Source organism: Clytia hemisphaerica, unplaced genomic scaffold (genome assembly GCF_902728285.1).
Source record: "Clytia hemisphaerica strain Z4C2 unplaced genomic scaffold, Clytia hemisphaerica genome assembly, whole genome shotgun sequence".
Classification (NCBI taxonomy): domain Eukaryota; kingdom Metazoa; phylum Cnidaria; class Hydrozoa; order Leptothecata; family Clytiidae; genus Clytia; species Clytia hemisphaerica.
The window spans coordinates 127498-148838 of NW_027103284.1; the positions used below are offsets into that span (position 1 = coordinate 127498).

General features: G+C 39.0%; 7 protein-coding genes across 7 annotated transcripts; 5 read left to right on the forward strand and 2 right to left on the reverse strand.

The window, feature by feature from the left end:
• The first annotated feature begins 5469 nt into the window (after positions 1-5469).
• LOC136805473 (uncharacterized) lies at positions 5470-7248 on the forward strand. Its single transcript, XM_067062050.1, has 4 exons — positions 5470-5597; positions 5694-5979; positions 6719-6940; positions 7066-7248. Exons 1-4 carry the CDS (start codon positions 5470-5472, stop codon positions 7246-7248), a joined length of 819 nt encoding a protein of 272 aa, XP_066918151.1.
• A 2253-nt stretch (positions 7249-9501) lies between these two features.
• On the forward strand, positions 9502-10362 carry LOC136805482 (uncharacterized). Its single transcript, XM_067062059.1, has one exon. The coding sequence runs from the start codon at positions 9502-9504 to the stop codon at positions 10360-10362; it is 861 nt and encodes a 286-aa protein (XP_066918160.1).
• A 380-nt stretch (positions 10363-10742) lies between these two features.
• LOC136805493 (uncharacterized) lies at positions 10743-11639 on the forward strand. Its single transcript, XM_067062067.1, has one exon. It carries the CDS (start codon positions 10743-10745, stop codon positions 11637-11639), a length of 897 nt encoding a protein of 298 aa, XP_066918168.1.
• A 70-nt stretch (positions 11640-11709) lies between these two features.
• On the forward strand, positions 11710-12821 carry LOC136805505 (uncharacterized). The gene is made up of 2 exons (XM_067062076.1): positions 11710-12477; positions 12609-12821. Exons 1-2 carry the CDS (start codon positions 11875-11877, stop codon positions 12819-12821), a joined length of 816 nt encoding a protein of 271 aa, XP_066918177.1. The 5' UTR covers positions 11710-11874.
• Positions 12822-16182: 3361 nt separating this feature from the next.
• LOC136805516 (triadin-like) lies at positions 16183-17347 on the reverse strand. The gene is made up of 2 exons (XM_067062087.1): positions 17151-17347; positions 16183-16744 (listed from the first exon to the last, which is right to left on the reverse strand). Exons 1-2 carry the CDS (start codon positions 17345-17347, stop codon positions 16183-16185), a joined length of 759 nt encoding a protein of 252 aa, XP_066918188.1.
• A 251-nt stretch (positions 17348-17598) lies between these two features.
• Positions 17599-18577, forward strand: LOC136805527 (uncharacterized). Its single transcript, XM_067062098.1, has one exon. It carries the CDS (start codon positions 17678-17680, stop codon positions 18575-18577), a length of 900 nt encoding a protein of 299 aa, XP_066918199.1. The 5' UTR covers positions 17599-17677.
• A 652-nt stretch (positions 18578-19229) lies between these two features.
• On the reverse strand, positions 19230-20158 carry LOC136805537 (uncharacterized). The gene is made up of 2 exons (XM_067062108.1): positions 20080-20158; positions 19230-19776 (listed from the first exon to the last, which is right to left on the reverse strand). The coding sequence occupies exons 1-2, from the start codon at positions 20091-20093 to the stop codon at positions 19230-19232; spliced, it is 561 nt and encodes a 186-aa protein (XP_066918209.1). The 5' UTR covers positions 20094-20158.
• Positions 20159-21341: the final 1183 nt, after the last annotated feature.

The window sequence follows — 21341 nt, forward strand, 5'->3', positions numbered from 1 at the left end:
TTGATTGATGTGTTCGATCATTTCTGAAGCAAAACCAATATTTTCCTCTTTGTCAAAACACTTTTCAAAGTTCCAACTTTTTTCAACTGGAGAGTCTTCTTTGGCATGTATGTAAGCATGTACTCTAGTCTAAAAAGAAAGAGGGGGTGCCAGTGAATCTTAACCAAACCCAAATTTCTATCGAAAATAAAATTTATTACCGCTTTGGTAAATCTCGTATATATCCAAATGAACCCTGAGACACTAATTTTCATCTTCTACCAAAATTATAAAGAATGTTCTACGCCGAAGCAAAATGTTCACTTTTAGTTTCTCGCCAAAATAAGTTCCCTCAGAGTAAAGTTAAAAATTGAAAAAGGGTATGTACCTGTAAATCTGTTGATATGGATACTTTTTGCTTTTCTTTTGACACAGTGTCCTTTTCATTCAACTTTTTCTCCATTTTATCAACTTTCAACAAGAGTTCTGTTACCGTATTTTCTAATTCCGAAATCATCTCTTTTGTCTTTTCTTGACTGTTTTGAACCAATCTATAGTGCAATGTTAAGATTCTCAAAAAAGTTTGCTAAACCATAGGTAGATAGATATGTGACATCCAATTTCAACTTGGATATTTAATTTCAGTTTTATAAGTCAAGAAACTTAGAACTTTTTAATGACTGTTACGTCTTTTTAATAATAAATCTCTTTTATCACCTATAAGATAAGGTACATGGTTAGGGAAAAATAAAAAGCTAAAAGTATATACAGCGTTAAAAAAAGGAGACAAAGTTCAGAACAAGGTCAGACACAAATTATCATGACGAGAAAGGGACGGGATAGGCAAAATGGCAGGGGAGGGGTGTCATGAAGATGTGGCTGTCCTTGAGCGTTGAACGTGTTCCTCTAGGATATGTTTTAGAGCAAGCCGATATTCCATCACATGCCAGTTCTTTATAAGGAGCTTGCATAGGTCAACCTTGCTTGAGTTTTCATAAATATATTTCCTATCAATGTTGTGTTTTTTTATCCAAGATTACTTGAACGAGGTCAAGGCTGCTCATATGAATAGTGTTTGCTGCCCTCGCGAGAAAGCTATAGTCAATATTGTCAGTGCAGCTGAGTGTGTTATACATATATGAAGAGGTGTTGGCGTTCACCAATGTTTGTCGTAGAAGTTTAACTTTTCTGTCCTCTATGAGGACAGAGACATCCGGGATATTGTAAACTTTGTGCAGATTATTTTTGCTGTTTTCGAAATATTAAACATAGATTTTAAACAGGACCTCGCTTGTCTGTTTAAATCAATAAGTTCCAAACCATATAGTAATTTTGGCAAAACGATTGATTGAAAGATTTTGACAATAGCATCCGGGTGACAATGCCTTACGCCAGAGGTTATAAGAGAGGTGGCTACCGACCATAACTCCGAGATTCGGGAATCTTTGTGTCCACTAAGAGAGAGTCTGTTGTTCTTTGTGCACCAGTGGAATCCAAGATGGGTGAGTTTTGACCATTGATTGTAGGTGTTTGAGAGATGGGCTGAGAAGGATTATGTCGTCCGCGTAGGCAATGACTGCTGTGTGTAGTCCGTTAGGTAGTGGACAGCCAATGTTTAATTGTTTAACTTTTACAAGAAGACCTTCAGTGTATAAGTTGTACAGGTAGGGTAAGAGGATCCCACCCTGGTGTACACCTTGAGTCAATGTGAAGGCTTTGGAGCGAAAAGAACCATAGCTGACGATTGCTGAACTGTTCAGATAAAATTGAATCAAAAAGTTTGAAACTTGGTTGGGTAACTCTGACTCAAGAAGTTTTGTGAAAAGTGTTTGCCAGTTGCAACAGTCAAAGGCTTTCTCTATGTCCAGGCTACAAACGTATACCGGTGTATTGTTGTTATTATAATATCGTATTGTATCTTGGATGACGAGCTCAGCGTGAATCGATGATGATGCTTTAGTGAAGCCGTATTGAGAAACATTGTGGTCCGTGAGTTGAGGGCATTTCTCAATAATGATAAGTTCAAGTATTTTTGTGATGATCGGGAGAAGACTTATTCCACGGTAGTTATTTGCGTCGTTCAAAGACTTTTTGTGTGATTTAACCAGCGGTATAAGTATTGACGTACTCAGTGATGCAGGAATGTCTTTGGAGCGAAATATTTCGTTTATTAGTTTGGTGAGGTATTCATTGAATGTGTCACTTGATGCGTATTTGTAATGTTCAGGTAACAACTGGAAAGGGTCACGAGATTTACCTGTTTTTAGTTTTTCTATTACTGATGAAACGTCATGCTGGGTAACGTAAAATTCGTCGGAATCGAGATCTTTTTTAAGTTCATGTAGCATATTAACAAGTTCTTCATTCGATGTGGTGTTATCAATGGTGTCGATTCTTTTTGTTTCTCTAAATCTCTTGTATGATGCAGTAGCACAGAAAAAAAGTCTGCAGTCTTTTGTTGTTTGTAGTTGTATATATAAATGAAACTTACCACCGTAACTTGGCATATTTATTGGCTGCCTTTGGGGTGGTCTTGTTTGATTTTTGTTTAGACGCCGTAGCTTCTGGCCTAAAAATTTTAAACAAAAATAAATTAAAGATTCAGTTTGAGAAATGACATAGAATGACAGCACTACAAAATTCCCAACTCGTGTTGCTGAATTCCATAACATTGAAGCTTTTCCATTATACAGAAAAATAACAATAATCTTAACGCGACAAAGGGAGTCTTAACACGTAGAAACTTGACTGAATATTGTCTGAAAAGTAATTATTGCTTAGGAACTGTTCAGGCTGAGAATGAAAAACAAGTTGAGAAATAATGACAGTTAAATTTTAGTTGCACACATTTACAAGAATCTAAAGCAAAATTTAAATTGACAGTTTTCTTTGTTTTGGCTTTTTTGAATTCTTTCAGACAGAGATACGAAGTACTTACGTTTTCTAAGTTTTGAAAACGAAAGTACTTCATAGCTCGAGATAGCAAAATTTTCAGACCATGGTTCTGACCTTTTTCTTAATCAGCAAAAAATTTCTGATCGATTGGTATATAGTATGCAGGGTTTTAAACTCAAAAAAATGGATTTCAAGTAAATTAAGTAAGCCAATCAAATGTTACAGCCACGCAAATCTGGAACCAAAAGTAGTCATTTAATAAAATCGAAATCGAAAGTGCTTCGTATCTCCAGATAACGAAATTTTCAGACCATAATTCTGACCTTTTTCTTAATCAGCATAAAATTTGTGATCGATTGGTATTGTAAAACATGTTGTGTTATTACGGACTTCGACGCACGCTCCACCAAAGAAGCTGTTCTTTGTGTTTTGACGTCATTTTCCCAAATGACATGCGGAATTTTGTTTACATTTAAAATGAATAGTTTATTTGATACACGTATTAATTCCCAAATGACTTACAAGAATTTGTTTGTAATTTATCTAGTCATTAGGGATTTCTAGCTTATCTAGAAATCCCTCCTATTTCTTTTGTATGATTGTATTCCCTAATGACATTGTTAGATATTTTGACATGTTGATATGCTATAAAAGCTGTGGAAATTTTCATTTAATCAGAGAAGGTTGTGAGGGTAGCTCACGCCACATTTTGAAATGGTTTTTTAACAGAAGAAACTTATATCAAATCATTGAACAACCTCAAAACACTCATTCTCTACATAAAGATTTCAAAATTAGTAGCTGCATAATGATGAAAGAAGAATGCTGCTTTCTTGTTAAAGAGTAAGATCATATTTTCTTATTCTTTGGTTGGTTCGAGTCAAGCCACGTTACCTTGGTCCAGACCGCTGCTTGCACGTCGGGACAACTGCTTCGACTCTTGGATCAAAGGAGATCTGGTTGTTGGATCAACGATGATATCTGGTGTTTGGATCAACGGAGATTGCTGGCTGGTGGATCGAGGGGATTGCTGGCTGGTGGATCGAGAGGATTGCTGGCTGGTGGATTGAGGTGATTGCTGGTTTGGTCAACGGAGATTGGTTGGATTTGAGTCAAGCCACGCTACCTTGGTACAGACCGCTACTTGCACGTCGGTACAACTGCTTTGACTCTATCTGCAAAGACTTCGATTGCAACAGTAAGACTCTATCTACATCCAAATTCCTTTGAAGTCTGCTTCAAGTTTTGCGACTGAGGAAAACCTGGTGTGTCCAGTTCGAGTCAAGCCACGCTACCTTGGTACAGACCGCTGCTTACACGTCGGTACAACTGCTTCGACTCTATCTGCAAAGACTTCGATTGCAACAGTAAGACTCTATCTGCATCCGAATTCCTTTGAAATCTGCTTCAAGTTTTGCGATTGAGGACAACCTGGTGTTTTCAGTTTGAGTCAAGCCACGCTACCTTGGTACAGACCGCTGCTTGCACGTCGGTACAACTGCTTCGACTCTAACTGCAAAAACTCAACTGCTTCGACGCTGTCTATCAAACGTCACGTCGTCAACCTCAACTGAGCTTCGTTGGTAAGGCTCTGTTCACACTTTAACTTTGTTTTGTGAAGTTTTCAACTTATCTGCTTCGACGCTGTCTATCCACGTCACGTCGTCAACCTCAACTGAGCTTCATTGGTAAGGCTCTTTTCACACTTTAACTTTGTTTTGTGAAGTGTTCAACTCATCTGCTTCGACGCTGTCTGTCAAACGTCACGTCGTCAACTCAACTGCTTCGACGTTGTCTATCAAAAGTCTCGTCGTCAATTCAACTGAGCTTCGTTGGTAAGGCTCTGTTCACACTTTCAACTTTGTTTTGTGAAGTGTTCAACTCATCTGCTTCGACGCTGTCTATCAAAAGTCACGTCGTCAACATCAACTGAGCTTCGTTGGTAAGGCTCTTTTCACACTTTCAACTTTGTTTTTTGAAGTGTTCAACTCATCTGCTTCGACGCTGTCTGTCAAACGTCACGTCGTCAACTCAACTGCTTCGACGCTGTCTATCAAAAGTCACGCCGTCAACTCAACTGCTTCGACGCTGTCTATCCACGTCACGTCGTCAACTCAACTGAGCTTCGTTGGTAAGGCTCTGTTCCCACTTTTAACTTTGTTTTGTGAAGTGTTCAACTCATCTGCTTCGACGCTGTCTATCAAAAGTCACGTCGTCAACATTAACTGAGCTTCGTTGGTAAGGCTCTTTTCACACTTTAATTTTGTTTGTGAAGTGTTCAACTCATCTGCTTCGACGCTGTCTGTCAAACGTCACGTCGTCAACTCTACTACTTCGACGCTGTCTATCAAACGTCACTCCGTTAACTTCACCTGAGCTTCATTGGTAAGGCTCTTTTCACACTTTCAACTTTGTTTTGTGAAGTGTTCAACTCAACTGCTTCGACGCTGTCTATCAAACGTCATGTCGTCAACCTCACCTGAGCTTCATTGGTAAGGCTCTTTTCACACTTTCAACTTTGTTTTGTGAAGTGTTCAACTCATCTGCTTCGACGCTGTCTATCCACGTCACGTCGTCAACTCAACTGCTTCGACGATGTCTATCGAAAGTCACGTCGTCAACTCTACTGCTTCAACGCTGTCTGTCAAACGTCACATCGTCAACTCAACTGCTTCGACGCTGTCTATCAAAAGTCACGTCGTCAACTCTACTGCTTCGACGCTGTCTATCAAAAGTCACGTCGTCAACTCTACTGCTTCGACGCTGTCTATCAAAAGTCACGTCGTCAACTCAACTGCTTCGACGCTGTCTATCAAAAGTCACGTCGTCAACTCTACTGCTTCGACGCTGTCTGTCAAACGTCACATCGTCAACTCAACTGCTTCGACGCTGCCTATCCACGTCAAGTCGTCAACCTCATCTGAGCTTCATTGGCAAGGCTCTGTTCACACCTCAACTTCGAGCTGTCAAGTCAACAACTGGAAACAATCTGGTGTTTTCAGTTCGAGTCAAGCTAACGTTACCTTGGTACAGACCGCTGCTTGCACGTCGGTACAACTGCTTCAACTCAGCTGTCAAGTCAACACATCAACAGAGAGCTTGTTGGTTAGGCTCTATTCACACCTCAACTTCGAGCTGTCAAGTCAACAACTGGAAACAATCCGGTGTTTTCAGTTCGAGTCAAGCTAACGTTACCTTGGTACAGACCGCTGCTTGCACGTCGGTACAACTGCTTCGACTCTAGCTGTCAAGTCAACACATCAACAGAGAGCTTGTTGGTTAGGCTCTATTCACACCTCGACTTCGAGCTGTCAAGGCAACAACTGGAAACAATCTGGTGTTTTCAGTTCGAGTCAAGCTAACGTTACCTTGGTACAGACCGCTCCGACTCTAGCTGTCAAGTCAACATATCAACAGAGAGCTTGTTGGTTAGGCTCTATTCACACCTCAACTTCGAGCTGTCAAGTCAACAACTGGAAACAATCTGGTGTTTTCAGTTCGAGTCAAGCTAACGTTACCTTGGTACAGAGCGCTGCTTGCACGCCGGTACAACCGCTTCGACTCTAGCTTTCAAGTCAACACATCAACAAAGAGCTTGTTGGTTAGGCTCTATTCACACCTCAACTTCGAGCTGTCAAGTCAACAACTGGAAACAATCTGGTGTTTTCAGTTCGAGTCAAGCTAACGTTACCTTGGTACAGTCCGCTGCTTGCACGTCGGTACAACTGCTTCGACTCTAGCTGTCAAGTCAACATATCAACAGAGAGCTTGTTGGTTAGGCTCTATTCACACTTTCAACTTCGAGCTGTCAAGTCAACAACTGGAAACAATTTGGTGTTTTCAGCTCGAGTCAAGCTTACGTTACCTTGGTACAGACCGCTGCTTGCACGTCGGTACAACTGCTTCGACTCTAGCTGTCAAGTCAACACATCAACAGAGAGCTTGTTGGTTAGGCTCTATTCACACCTCAACTTCGAGCTGTCAAGTCAACAACTGGAAACAATCTGGTGTTTTTAGTTCGAGTCAAGCTAACGTTACCTTGGTACAGACCGCTGCTTGCACGTCGGTACAACTGCTTCGACTCTAGCTGTCAACTCAACACATCAACAGAGAGCTTGTTGGTTAGGCTCTATTCACACTTTCAACTTCGAGCTGTCAAGTCAACAACTGGAAACAATCTGGTGTTTTCAGCTCGAGTCAAGCTTAGGTTACCTTGGTACAGACCGCTGCTTGCACGTCGGTACAACCACTTCGACTCTAGCTTTCAAGTCAACACATCAACAGAGAGCTTGTTGGTTAGGCTCCATTCACACGATCGTCGCTGACAAAATCAACTGCTCACATTCAACCACCAAACGATGTCTGTGGATCTGAAGATAGCGAGTCTTCGCAGAAAACGAGGAGGAAAGAAAGGCTCAATAACCAAACGAATCAACCTGATTGAGGAAATCATGAAGATGAATGATTCTTGTTTTGGAAGAAGCTCACGTCATCAACCAAAAACTTGAAGATCTTGGTGATGATACAGAAGGATGGATGGATGGCATGAAGTTTCAAACCGACAACATCAAATCAAAGATCGATGATTATCATGAACTACTAAAAGATAATCCCCCGTCGGAAGCTGGTGGATCAGATTGGCTACTTGGGAAATTCCTCCGAATGGACGAAGCACAAAAGGAAATCACCAAGGAGCTTGAAAATTTGGCTCCAATAACAACACAACCACCAAGCACCCTAAACGTATCTGCACCAGGATTTCTACCCAATCCAACATTGCCACTAACAACTATGGTTAATCCATTCGTGACTACCATAGCTCCTACTTGCACAACATTTTCCAATGCATTCGATAAATCGACGTATGTTCAACCACAACGTAGAAGAGTGGATCCATCACCATTCCAGATTATCAGTACCCCAAAAGAACATGCAGCAAAGGATACAGTACCAAAGAATCAAATAATTACAGATCACTCATCTATACCAGTCAACTCTAACAAGGTCGATTCATGGATAGATGAGCTCGACATCAACAAACCACCGTATCAACTGGCTGGTAGCAAAATGTAAGATACACTTTCCACATGGTTTGTACAACAAGGTCTACCAAGGATCAGAATACCATGGTTTGATGGCACTCCATCAAGCTACGTAGAATTCGTAACCAGTTTTAGAGATCTTTTCCACAACCAAGGATATTTGACCACGCTTCAGAAATGCATCTATCTACACCAAGCTGTACGAGGGGAGGTCAAGAGGTCGATCCAAGGCTTCAGAAATGACCATGAAGGCTACGTCCTCGCACTCAGAAGAATAAAGTACATGTTCGGTCAACGATCAAGAATTGCAGAGTCCGTCATCACAAAGATTGTCGACTACAAACCAATTGGCAACAGAGATTAAACTTCGCTCACCGAGTTCTACTGCACACTAAGTGATTGCTTGGTGACGCTACGAAAACTAAACTATGTTTCCGACCTATACAGCACCGACATCCTCCGACAAGCCTGCACCAAACTTCCGCAGTACCTGCTACATAAATGGGCTGATTATTGTCTTACCCTGAGAAGATCCTGTGAACCAAATCTCACCCACTTGGAAGCCTGGCTTCAAGAAAGGATTCTTGCATCAAAAGACTCTTATCTACCAAGAAAGAATGACGATAGAAAGGATCACAAGGACCACAAAGATCATAGAGATTCGAGGACAAGGACAAGGGAAGCAAAATCAATCACATGACAATGGCCATCGATCAAATTGGTCTGGCAAAATTGGAGATGGAAAAGGAACAGGACAACAAGGAACAAAAACAAAATCCAAAGACAACAAGTCAAGCAACAAATGCTACTTATGCAAGGATGATATCAAATTCACAAATGTCCAAAATACGTATCACTGGATCAACCAGAACGCTTTGAAATGGCAAAGAAGTTGAATCTTTGCTACAACTGCTTGAAGAAGGATCACTTTACTTCAAAATGCAAATCAAAGAACAATTGTTTCAATGCTGGATGCGATGAACGTCATCATACCACGCTACATGAATACTTCACTGAACATGTAAAAGAATCGTTCTCAGGAAACACTCAAGTTGTTGAACCATCTGGTACAGTGTATCTATCGGTCGTTCCAGTAAAGCTTCAAGGACTGGATTCTTCGTCTATCACTACCTACGCACTTTTGGACACAGGTAGTCAAAGCACTTTGGTCAGAGATGACGTCGCCAAGAAACTCAAACTGAAGAAAAAAGGCAAGAAGATCACCATAACAACAATCAATGACATTGGAACAAAAACTAAAGTCAAAGAAACGTCAATGCGTGTCGAAAACAGAGACGATGGAATTGGTGTCAACATCGACCACTGCTATATTGTACCAAAATCAAGCTTTCACATACCAAAGCAGCAGTATCCTTCGACAATGATGAAAAAAATGAAGGAGGAGAAAGGCATAAAACTACACAACGCTCTTTATGAAGAAATTTGAATTCTCATAGGAGCAAACGTTCCATCCGTCCACATACCCTTGGAAGTCAAGGAGGGAGAAAATTCCGAACCACTTGCTATCAAAACAATCTTTGGATGGACCCTCTTCGGTGCCAGTGGACAACCAGAGACGGTATCAATGAACAGAATTGTTATCAAACCAGAAGCTGATCTCCATCATTGTGTACAAAGAATATGGGATCAAGACTTTAGTACAAACCCACCAGACCGTGACGAGGCCCTATCCATAGAGGATAAACGGTGTCAGGAAAAGCTGGAATCAGAAACTGTTCTCGCTGATGGAAAGTATCAAGTACCAATGCTTTGGAAGAAAGATGTAACACTTCCAAACAACCGTACTGTAGCCGAGAAAAGATTCCACCAACTACAAAACAAGCTGAGAAGAGAACCAAACCTTCGAAAGCTTTACGACCAAAGTATGACCAAATATCTTGAGATTGGTTATGCAAGAAAGATGACGTCAGAAGAGGCGCCTACCGAACACCAAAGAACATGGTATCTGCCGCATTATGGCGTTTTCAACCCAAACAAACCAGGCAAAATTCGTCTTGTGTTTGATGCAGCTGCAAAGTTTCAAGGAACAAGCTTAAACGATGCTCTATACACTGGACCAGACCTGCTTAACAATATGCTTGGAGTACTGATGAGATTCAGAACGCACCACTTTGCATTTTCCGCAGACATTGAAGGAATGTTCAATCAAGTGAAAGTCAACCCAGAGGACACACAATCATTGAGGTTCCTTTGGAAAGAAGATATTGACTCACCTGATCAACCAGACACCTACCAAATGTTGGTTCATATCATGGGTGCAACATGCTCACCAACGTGTGCCAATTACGATCTAAAAAGATATGCAAGGGATCACTTAGGAGACTTCGACCCAAGCACCATTGAAAAAATCTTACGATCGTTTTATGTGGATGACCTATTAAAATCTACAGAAAACATCGAAACTGGTCAACAACTTATCAAATAAGTTATCGACATCACAAAGCTGGGCCGAAATCGCTTAACAAAGTTCGTTAGCAAAGACCCAGAACTACTCAAGAACGTACCAGAAGAATTGATATCACCTTCAGTAAACATTCAGATGGAAGATGGACAAAATCACTCTACTAAAGCACTTGGCATCACTTGGAATACCAAAGAAGATGTGCTAACATTCCTGCCAAACATTGTGAACGCTTCTTCAACCAAGAGAGGAATCCTTAGCGTTGTTAGCTCACTGTATGACCCACTGGGGTTTCTTTCACCTTTCACCACTACTGGAAAGATGGCGCAAATTGGGATGAACCAGTCAACTACGAAATTCAAAGAAAGTGGGACAAATGGCAGTCTGGCCTATCCACTATCGACATGTTCAAGTTGGAGAGATGCTACAACATTCCAATATCATCCAAGACTCAACTACATATCTTTGGCGATGCATCAGAAAACGCCTATGGTGCGGTTGCTTATCTCAGAACAACCACAGAACCGATCAACGTTAGCTTTGTATCAGCCAAAGGAAGAGTTGCAACAACAAAACAAGTCCCTCTACCAAGATTGGAATTAAGTGCGGCAACAATTGCAGTACGATTATACAGATTAATCATCAAAGAAATTGACTTGCCAATCGAGGACAGTCATTTTCGGAGTGACTCGACACTGACCCTCCAATACATAACAAATGAAAGGAATCGTTTCAAGACCTTCATAACAAACAGAGTCTCAGAAATTCGAGAAGTGACACGACCTACACAATGGCATCACGTTAATGGTGAAGAAAATCCTGGTGACATTACCACAAGAGGAGTCTTCAGCGTAAAAGAACTACTTCAGGGAAACAAAAAACGAAGTTGGCTCAAAGGACCATCATTCTTAATGGCAGACGAATCAACTTGGAAGGACAAGAAGATTGAAGAAATCGACCCTGATGATACCGAAATCAGAAAAACCTTCATTTCAATGATTAGACAGGACAATTTAACCTGGTTACCTTACACAGATTACTCAAACTTCAACAAGATTGTACGTTACATGGCTTGGGTTCTTCGTTATACCCGTAACCTTCGAGCAGAAGCTAAAAGGAAACGTGAGAATTCCAAGAAGAAACGTGACAAAGGAAAACCTTACCTAACACCAGAAGAAATCAAAGCTGCAACAATTATCGTCATCAAGGATGTTCAGCTATCAGAATTCGATGAAGAAATCGATGACCTTACAAAGAAACAGGAAGTTGAAAAGGAATGGCATCTTGAGAATCGGCGGTAGACTCAAGAATGCCCCTGTCTCATTTGAAGCAAAACATCAAATCGTTATCCCCAAAGGACATGTTGCATCACTTATTGCTGAGAAATATCACAAAGAGAATGGTCACAGTAGTGTAAATCAAACCTTATCCGAAGTTAGACAGAAATATTGGATATTATGTGGAAGGCAAGTAATCAAAACAGTCATCAAAGCATGCGTGGAATGTCAAAGATTTAAAAACAAACCTGAGATTCCAATGATGGCTGACTTACCTAACAGCAGAATGCAACTCAACCAACCACCATTCACCAACACTGGTGTGGATTTTTTCGGACCAATCCTCGTTAAACAAGGTCGCAAACGTCTGAAGCGCTGGGTGTCACTATTTACATGCATGACAGTCCGATGCGTCCATCTTGAAGTTGTAGAAAGTATGGAAACTGACGATTTTCTAAACGCACTCCAACGCTTCATCAGTCGCAGACAGAAACCAAGGAAGCTGCTCTCGGATTGTGGCTCAAACTTTAAAGGTGCGGTAAACGAGCTCAAACAAGAAATAAGAAAATTGAACCAGCACAAGATTGGAGAATTTTGTTCACTCAGGGAGATTGAATGGCAATTCAACCCTCCATCGGCGCCACACATAGGTGGAGCCTGGGAACGACTAGTTCGAACCGTCAAAACAAGCATGAAATTCACCTTGAAGAATCTAATATTAACCGAATTTCAACTTATGACATTCATAACTGAAGTGGAAAATATCGTGAACAGTCGTCCACTAACTCCAATCAGTGAAGATCCTAAAGACTTAGAGGCACTAACACCGAACCACCTGCTAAAAGGATTCAACAACGCAGAAGTCCTACTCAATACAGACAAAGATTTGGACATCACAAAATGCTATCGCAAACGATGGAAGCACTTTCAGATGTGTTTAGAACACTTCTGGAGTAGATGGAGATCTGAATATCTCCCAACACTGACAACAAGAGGCAAATGGGTCGAAGAAAGGAGAAACAAGTTGGTGATATGGTCCTCCTGCACACGGATGCACCAAGAGGACAATGGCCACTTGGTATTATTGTGGAAACAATACCCGGACGAGACAATCGAATTCGAATGGCGTATGCAAAGACGAATGCTGGTACATACCTCCGACCCGCTTCGAAGATTTACAGACTTGAACTTCCCAACGTTCGTTAAGGGGAGGGGTATATTGTAAAACATGTTGTGTTATTACTGACTTCGACGCACGCTCCACCAAAGAAGCTTTTCTTTATGTTTTGACGTCATTTTCCCAAATGACATGCGGAATTTTGTTTACATTTAAAATGAATAGTTTATTTGATACATTTTTATTATTTTATTATTATCAATTTATTTTCAGTTGGTAACAACGATAGGACCTAGTGTCCTAAATAGTTACAGCCGTGACCGTTTACTAATAAATTCCAACTTTCATAAAAATAGCTATTTACCACAATTTACATAATGGACAAGTACAAAAATTTTCTGGAAGCATTTTTAGCTTTCCCCTAAAAATATTAAATGTTGCAGAGCTTTTCACATCCTTCGGGAGACGATCCCAGATTAAAGAGCCGACAAAACTCAAAGATTGCAAACCGAACTTGACAGTGTTTGCTGGAGGTAGCATAAGCTGTTCTCCTCTTCTTAGATTGAAGCCAGAAGTTTTAATGGTAAAAAGTTTTGCTAGAAATAAGGGATTTTGTTTTTTCAAAGTTTTATAGATTTCTTCCAGGATTTTAAGAATGAATTTGATGTGAAAAGATGCTGTTTTAGATATAGTTAATAATTGAGATAAACTAGAGTCATGATCTTGATGAACTACAGCCAATGCTCTACGTTGAATTTTCTGAATTTGCTTATTGTTGTGTTTTACAAAATTCATCCAGATTAGTGGACAATAGTTAAAGTTTGAGAATATATAGGCGTGGCATAAAGCCTTCGCCGTTTTCAGAGAAAGAAAGGGGCGAATGCGTCTAAGTGCGCTGATTTTGTTTCCCGCATTTTGGCATTTCAATTCAACGTGAGAGCTAAAGCGTAGTTTGTCATCAATAAATATACCTAATAGTTTAACCTGATTTTTGACTTTGACTTTGATATTACCTATAGTAAAAATATGTATAGGTTCGAATCTACCGAGAAACATAACTTGAAACTTGCCAGGGTTAGCAACAAGCCCATTGATCTTAAACCAGTGTAAAATATCTTGAATCTCGATATTAAGTTTCAAAATAACTTCAGCAAGGGTTTGTGCGATTGCAAAGAGGGTGTTGTCATCGGCAAAGTTACAAAGTTCAACCTTGCGGGTAGAGAGTAAAAGATCGTTTAAAAATATGTTAAAAAGAATTGGGCCTAAAATGGATCCCTGAGGAACACCCATACTAATAGATAAAAAACTACTTAAACTATTTCCAATTTTAACTCTATGTTGGCGATTTGTCAAATAATCATATAAAAATAATAGACTATTATGGTTTACACCATATGCTGCTAGCTTTGCGATAAGTAAATCAGGGGGTAGACAATCATAAGCTTTAGATAAATCCATGAGTACAGTACCCACAATATTTGAATCGTCAAGTGCCCTTTGCCAGAGATGTAATAATCGCAATATAGCATGCTGTGTACTGTGCCCTTTTCTGAAGCCACACAGTAACTCTGAGAAGCAGTTTTCTAGAAAAGGATTTAACTGTTGGGCAATGATTTTTTCAAATACTTTGGATACTGTAGTAAGTATGCTAATAGGTCTGTAGTTTTTAACACTCGTTGGATCGCCTTCTTTGAAGACTGGGGTTATTGTGGCCCGCTTTAAGCGTTCAGGAAAAAGTGCTTGGTTAAGACAAGAGTTAAAGCAGTTCTTGAGTACAAAAGAACAGATATTAGCAGACTTTTGGAGGAGTTTTGAGCTTACTTCCCCAGATGTAGATTTATTACAATTTAATGACATAATCAATTCATGGACAGTTTCAGTGTCAGTATTTGTAAATTCAAAGGAATTATCACCAAAAATGTTTCTGATTTTTATGATACTAGGATGGTCTAAATATCTTGCAATAGCATTGAGCACCGGGTCACCAATGACCTGCTCAGTGTATTGCGGCCATTCGTAAATATCCAGTGTCTTGGTTATGCCATACACGTATTAATTCCCAGATGATTGTTTGTAATTTATCTAGTCATTAGGGATTTCTAGCTTATCTAGAAATCCCTCCTATTTCTTTTGTATGATTGTATGCCCTAATGACATTGTTAGATATTTTGACATGTTGATATGCTATAAAAGCTGTGGAAATTTTCATTTATTCAGAGAAGGTTGTGAGGGTAGCTCACGCCACATTTTGAAATGGTTTTTTAACAGAAGAAACAAAATCAACCTCACAACACTCATTCTCTACAATTGGTATATAATATGTCTATGTTTAAAGTCAAAAAAAAAGTTTTTTCAAGCAAGAGGGCTAAAAAGGGTTGAAAATCTAAAATCCGCCATTATGGAAATTTGTGCCTGATCCAAATAACGCCACACACGTTTTCTGACTCTTCAAGGACTTTCATGATCAAAAGAAAAAATGACTATACGCCGATGCGCATACGGGACCTAACTCAGCCCCTAGAGTAACTGTCAAATGTTCGTTATTTTACCTCGTTTTGAAGTGAACTTTAAAAATGTTTACGGTGGATCAGGGAACTTACTTTGGCGAGAACTAATTTATGCAAATTGGGGAGTTAATACAAAATTCGCCAAAATAGTTCCATTAAGGTGGTAGTTAACTGAGAAATGGAAAAAGTCATTTTTTTACTTTTTTTGTAATAACTTTTGAAATATTTAAGACATGTCAATGAAACTTTCCACAATGGTAGTACAACTATTAACAATGCAAAATATGAAAATTTCTAAAAATAGCACCGAACAGGGGGTTACGTACTATAGTTTTCTCCATACAGGTTTTTAACGAATTTTAAAACGTTTTAGCAAAAGATTTTTGGTATGGTGGCTGATATTCATCAAAGGCAGAGGATGAGTGAAAAAAGAAATTTTCCAGGGGGTCTGGAACCTAAAAAACGTGATTTTTGAGATTTAAAACCAATGACAGATTTTTTAGAATTTTTTCTTCACTCATCCTCTGCCAAATGGTACAAGAAACAACCCCTAAAAATTTCATGGAGCTAGCACTTGTAAATCCCGAGAAAAAAACCGCATAGGCGTTTGCAAATCCCAGGACACGCGTTTTGAGAAAAACGGCTTTAAAGTTCAAATAACTTTCAAATTACTGACTTAGAACGTTTGAAAAAAACATCAAGAAAGGTAAAATAAGATACAGTGAACAAAGTTTTTGATAAATACAAACATAAAATTAAGAAATAAACCTAGAAAAATGAAAATTCTGCCATAGGCCACTGTGCAGTCACAGTGTAAAGTCTCAAAACCAAGCGCAATAAGTGTCGAAAATCAGTAAATAACACATTACCACAGGATTAACCAATATTTTATCAAGTAAGTCTACTCTTAGCCTTTCTGCTTTGGATCAAAATCAGATACAAATCAAATTTTCACTTCTGGATCTGGGCTCTCAGACTTGGTAGGTTCCGGTAAAATATCGGTGCTAGATGATAGAGGTAAAAACTCATTAGGTGCGTTAGTTTCGGTTTCAGTTAAACTTGTCTTTGAAATGGAGGAAGAAACTCTCATATCAACATCTTTTTCAGAATGTGATTGCTTAACAAGAGTTTTAGTTGTTTTTGTATTTTTAGTTTGTGGGCGGGGTTTGGCTTGTTTTGAAGACGTAGCCGGTTGCTTCCCTGATTTGACTGATTTTGTTGAATTGGCAAGTTTTGAGAGAGTTTTAGTTGATGATGTTGAATTTGAAGGATTTTTTCCTGTTTGCGATTCCTTGGGTGGATTTGGTTTACTTTTAGACGCGCTGATGGTTGATTTTTTCTTTTTCAAAAGTGGGGCTTCTGCTGGATTGGTAGATTTACGCTTTGGTTTAGATTTTGCTGGTTCGCCACCAAGATCAAGGTCGGGAGTAGCAGATAAACCGAATGCACCGGGAAAGTAGGTCACGTCTTCGCTTTCCTTTTCAGACTTCTTTTTGCGTTGAGTCCTGATTGACAGCGTAAGCCGGACTCCCCTGAAATCTTTTTCTCTGCTACTGTTATGCGTGTTTTATCTTTACGTATTAGTACCTGGTTTGATGCCAAGTTTCTCGATCAAATCGGATACGAATCCTTCTCCTGCGTTAAATCTTCCTACAGTAAGGCATGCGGCAAGTCTTAATTTGTTCAAGCCATTGAAGGAAATTCTTGTTGCAGTAGCGCCAGAGGACCCCGTTGATTGCCTCCTTCTGATTATGTGTCATCCCAAGTAAACAACGACCCAATAAAGAATCCCCAGATAAGCTCGTGAAGGTTGGTTTCAAGAGTTCTCGAAAGACCGGGTCAAGACATTTCTTGGAGTTGTAATTCTCCCGATCTGCCCAGAATCGGCACCAACCTTCCCTAGGGCAATACGGATGCTGCTTCTCCGATTCTTCACCTTTACATGAAATGCAGTGATAAAAAATGGCCCAAATGGCGTTCTTCATATCTTTCTTGTTCCTGCTATTAGAACGGATAGCTTGTCCGTAAAACTTCTGAAAATCGTCTATCCATTTGTTGGTAAGTCGTGTTTTGGATCCTCCGATTTTTTTGTCGTCTGAAAGCTTCATCCCTTTCCATTTTTTCTTGCTTAAGCAAAGAGGACGGAACGTTCTAGGACGGGTAAATTTGATGTTTACGTCGACGTCGACGCATTTAGAGCAAAATTCATTAAGCAAATTAATATGTAACACGCGCCAAAAATCATAACAAATATGGCGTCTTTTCGCGAAACAAGAGAGTTGTTGCTCTTAGGTTACAGTCAGAATCTTATTTCTGACGAAGAATTCCTGATTCTATTTGACCTTTATACAAGCAAAAATCCTGACTTTCCATTTTGGATTTACAACCCTTTCGATTTGTTGGTTGTGTCTGAAGCAGAATGCTGGGCTGAATTCAGAATGTACAGAAATGATGTTATCTTATTGAGAAATGTATTGAACATTCCAGACACTGTTAGATGTAAAAACAGAACAATTTGTCCAGGATTAGAAGCATTTTGCATGTTCCTGAGAAGATTTGCCTACCCATGCAGATATGGTGATATGATCCCACGTTTTGGTAGACCTGTACCTGAAATTTGCATGATAACAAATTACATTGTTGAGCATGTTTACAGCCCGTTTAGTAACAAACTAACCGACCTTAACCCAATAAATCAACCCTGGCTAAGTCCAGTCAAGCTTCAAGAGTATGCAGATGCTATCCATGCAAAAGGAGCAGCCCTTGAAAATTGCTGGGGCTTTGTGGATGGAACAGTTCTTCCCCTCTGTAGACCAGGAGAGCGTCAAAGAATCGTTTACAATGGACATAAAAGAGTTCATGCTCTCAAATTTCAAAGTGTAGTGGCTCCTAATGGACTGATAGCTAATCTTTATGGTCCCATGGAAGGAAGAAGACATGACTGTGCCCTATTAAACGCCTCTGGACTTTTACAAGATCTACAGAATTTTTCAAATGATGCTGCAGGCAACCCCCTTTGTATCTATGGTGATCCTGCTTATCCTATTAGGGCCCACTTAATTTCACCTTTCCAAGGAGCTCAATTAAATAATAACCAGAAAGCTTTCAACACAGCAATGAGCACTTGCAGGATTTCAGTTGAATGGGTGTTTAATGACATTATCAATTATTTCAAATTTATAGATTTCAAGAAAAACCTCAAGGTTGGCCTGAGTCCAATTGGAAAAATGTACATTGTTTGTGCTTTGCTACACAATGCAAGAAGTTGCTTTTATCCAAACAATACCTCAAAATATTTTGATGTTTTACCACCCACAGTCGAAATCTATTTTGCTTAAATTATCAGAGACAAAATCAAATAAAATTTTGAGTAAACTGGAAGATTTGATCTTTTAAATCATGACTTTGGTAAAGTAACAAAAGTTTATATTTTAAGTGTAAATATGAAAAGTTTCAACATGTAAATAGTAAACTGTACTTTTCATGTCTGTAAAAAATATACAAAATAAGTCTTGATATCTGAATCATGACTTCAGGTAAAACATAAATTAATTTCAAAGTGTAAATAAATAACAAAAATAGCCTTTCAAAGGTTTGTAAAAAAATCTAAAAAATAGATTTCGGAGCTGGTAGTATATACAAAATTTTCTTTTTTCATAAAGAAAAATAAAACAACTCACAGTTTCATGTAAAATGTCCAAGTATAGTCTTTCATATTTCAATTTCCAACAAAAATGTCAAAGATTGTAAACAAAATCAAAATAATCAGAAGTCTTTCATATTTCGTGAGTTTTTCCCAACAAAAATGTCAACAATTGTAAACAAAATCAACATTTTCGAGTCCAGTTAAGTCAAGTTCATTGGCCATTCTCACCTTTATCTGAATTTGTAAGTCTTTCGATGATGTTGAGTGTCATCTGTTGCTTCTGTTGCATCTGATTTGACATCAGTGCAAACATGTTAATAAAATTATTTTGATCGTTTTGAATTTTAGTAGCTTCTAATTGAAGTCTTTGGGTTTACATCAGCTTCAGATTTCTCTCTTAAGAAACAGACAGCATCACTCCCTGATGATCTTCTCTTTTTGACCTCCTCGTCTGATGACTCACTTTTTCGTTTGAGGGTCTGGCTCTGAGATTCCATAGCCTTCTGACGAATGTCTTCTCCAAGTAACTTGTCTTTCTCGACATCTTTTGCAGCTTTTCCGCTTTCAGCGAGAATTCGAGTAAATTCATCAATTTGAAGACAAATCTCTTCGCATAGGACTTCTTTTTCTGTAGGGTCAGGGCTGATACCTGTGGCAGCAAGTTCAGCACGTTGAGTTTGACGGAAAGCGTGAATGAGTGCATTGGTCTTCTCACGAACTGCTCTGGTTGATGCTTTGTTATTAAATTGGTCTGATTTGTTTAAGTTGTCTGCAATTTGCTGCCACTTTTCCCCTCGTTTAGGGGTCTTTTCTTTGAATTGATGGGGTTGCGATACAAGAACTTCTCTCAATAACATGATTTCCTTCTCGTTAGTCCAAATCAGTGGTGAACTGTAAGAGAAAAAGAGAAAAATTTATTTTTCATTTGGAAAATCAAAAAACTGTGTGTAAACAAATTCAAAACCTACTGAATCCAAATCAAAGGCAGACTGATCAAAAGTCGATTATAGATGTATTATAGTCTTTATTTGCACCAAATTGTAAAGATTTTTTGAGTTTTAAGAAGAAAAGTTCAAAACAAATGTATATCCCTCAATCTGTGTAAAAAATAGCCCACTTTCGAAATAAAAGCAAAATAAACACAAAGCAATGTGTAAAAGAGAGGATTATGTAGTAAAGCTTCATAAAACTTACCTTTTAACTGACATTTTGCAGGATTTTTAGAGATTTTCAACAGATTTTTTAACAAATTTTCAACAAGAATTTGGTGTCTGAGACCTGTCCCCATTCGCTTTTGAACATGCCTTTTGAAAAAATTTGAATCGCACCCTCAACCTCCATCTTATCGGACGACCCTTTGTGGTTTATTTTACATCTGTCTTCATGAGTTTTGTACCATTCATCAAAATCTTTACTAGACAGTTTCTTTTTGTATTTAGCACAAGTATGGTAGAATAAAGATTTCACTTCAAAGTAAAGAACTTCGCCAGTTTCAAAGCTTTGAACAAACACAACACCAAGCTTGGATTGGTGCCCTCGCTTCATCCATGTGCCGTCCACACTCACCCCTAGCGTAATCAACATGATCATACGTAACAACATTTTCTGGATTTTTTTCAACGGTAATATCAAAAAGAGTTTTAGCGGACTTTTCAAGAAGTTCATTGGATTGATCATTCGCTTTTTCGACTATTTTGTCCTGAATACAATTATACGGTTTCTTTGTGACAGGTTTAGGTAGATTCATTATCCCGCAGAAAGTTTCTAGTCCAGCACGTCCAACAGGCTATGCGGCAAGGACAGATCTGACGTTGACCTCAATAAATCGTTTATGGCGCTTACTAGATTGAAAGTTCTTTGAAAACCACAATTTGAGCATGTAAGTCGAAGAAATTCGGATAGTCCCTTTTTATTAGCACTAAATTCCTGAAATTTCATTCCTTTAGAATGACACTTTATGCAGCAAACACTGGAGGATAAAACTTCATCTAGTATTGCACTGTCCATCAATCCTTGCGCTTTTTCATTGCGCGTTTTAGCTTTTACCAAAAGTCTTTTAGGAATGATTCTTCGTCAAGAATTTTTAGGCAAGCACTATTGCGACAGATCTTATCAGCACTTTTGTTTGTCAGTTTACGAAATTTCCGCTTTGCAATTTTAGCAGCAATGGATTTTTTCAGAGGGGAAGCTTCATAGATAGGAGTAACAGGGTTTTTATTGGGAGTAGTAATTGAAGGTACAGGTCTTGTAGAGGAAGTAGTAGAAAGTAAATTTGGAGTCGGTCGGTTTGGTTCTCGCGGTAGTGTTGGAGATTCTGGCAGCAGTGCGGTTGTCGCCGTCATGATGTTGTCTGGGGCTGCTGGCAGGGTCTCAACCGATGGATATTTCTCAAGTTCATTAGAAGTATTTTTATCAACAGTATTAACAATGTCATTATTTACAGGAAGATTATATAC

Coding starts and splice junctions, on each gene's coding strand:
- LOC136805473 (XM_067062050.1), top strand. CDS start 5,470: ATGTCTATCGAAAGTCACGTCGTCAACTCTACTGCTTCAACGCTGTCT. Junction 5,598..5,693: donor AACTCTACTGCTTCGACGCT/GTCTATCAAAAG, acceptor GTCTATCAAAAG/TCACGTCGTCAACTCTACTG. Junction 6,941..7,065: donor AGACCGCTGCTTGCACGTCG/GTACAACTGCTT, acceptor TGGTGTTTTCAG/CTCGAGTCAAGCTTAGGTTA.
- LOC136805482 (XM_067062059.1), top strand. CDS start 9,502: ATGAACAGAATTGTTATCAAACCAGAAGCTGATCTCCATCATTGTGTA.
- LOC136805493 (XM_067062067.1), top strand. CDS start 10,743: ATGTTCAAGTTGGAGAGATGCTACAACATTCCAATATCATCCAAGACT.
- LOC136805505 (XM_067062076.1), top strand. CDS start 11,875: ATGATGGCTGACTTACCTAACAGCAGAATGCAACTCAACCAACCACCA. Junction 12,478..12,608: donor AAGGATTCAACAACGCAGAA/GTCCTACTCAAT, acceptor ACTGACAACAAG/AGGCAAATGGGTCGAAGAAA.
- LOC136805516 (XM_067062087.1), bottom strand. CDS start 17,347: ATGAAGCTTTCAGACGACAAAAAAATCGGAGGATCCAAAACACGACTT. Junction 16,745..17,150: donor GAATCGGAGAAGCAGCATCC/GTATTGCCCTAG, acceptor GCTGTCAATCAG/GACTCAACGCAAAAAGAAGT.
- LOC136805527 (XM_067062098.1), top strand. CDS start 17,678: ATGTACAGAAATGATGTTATCTTATTGAGAAATGTATTGAACATTCCA.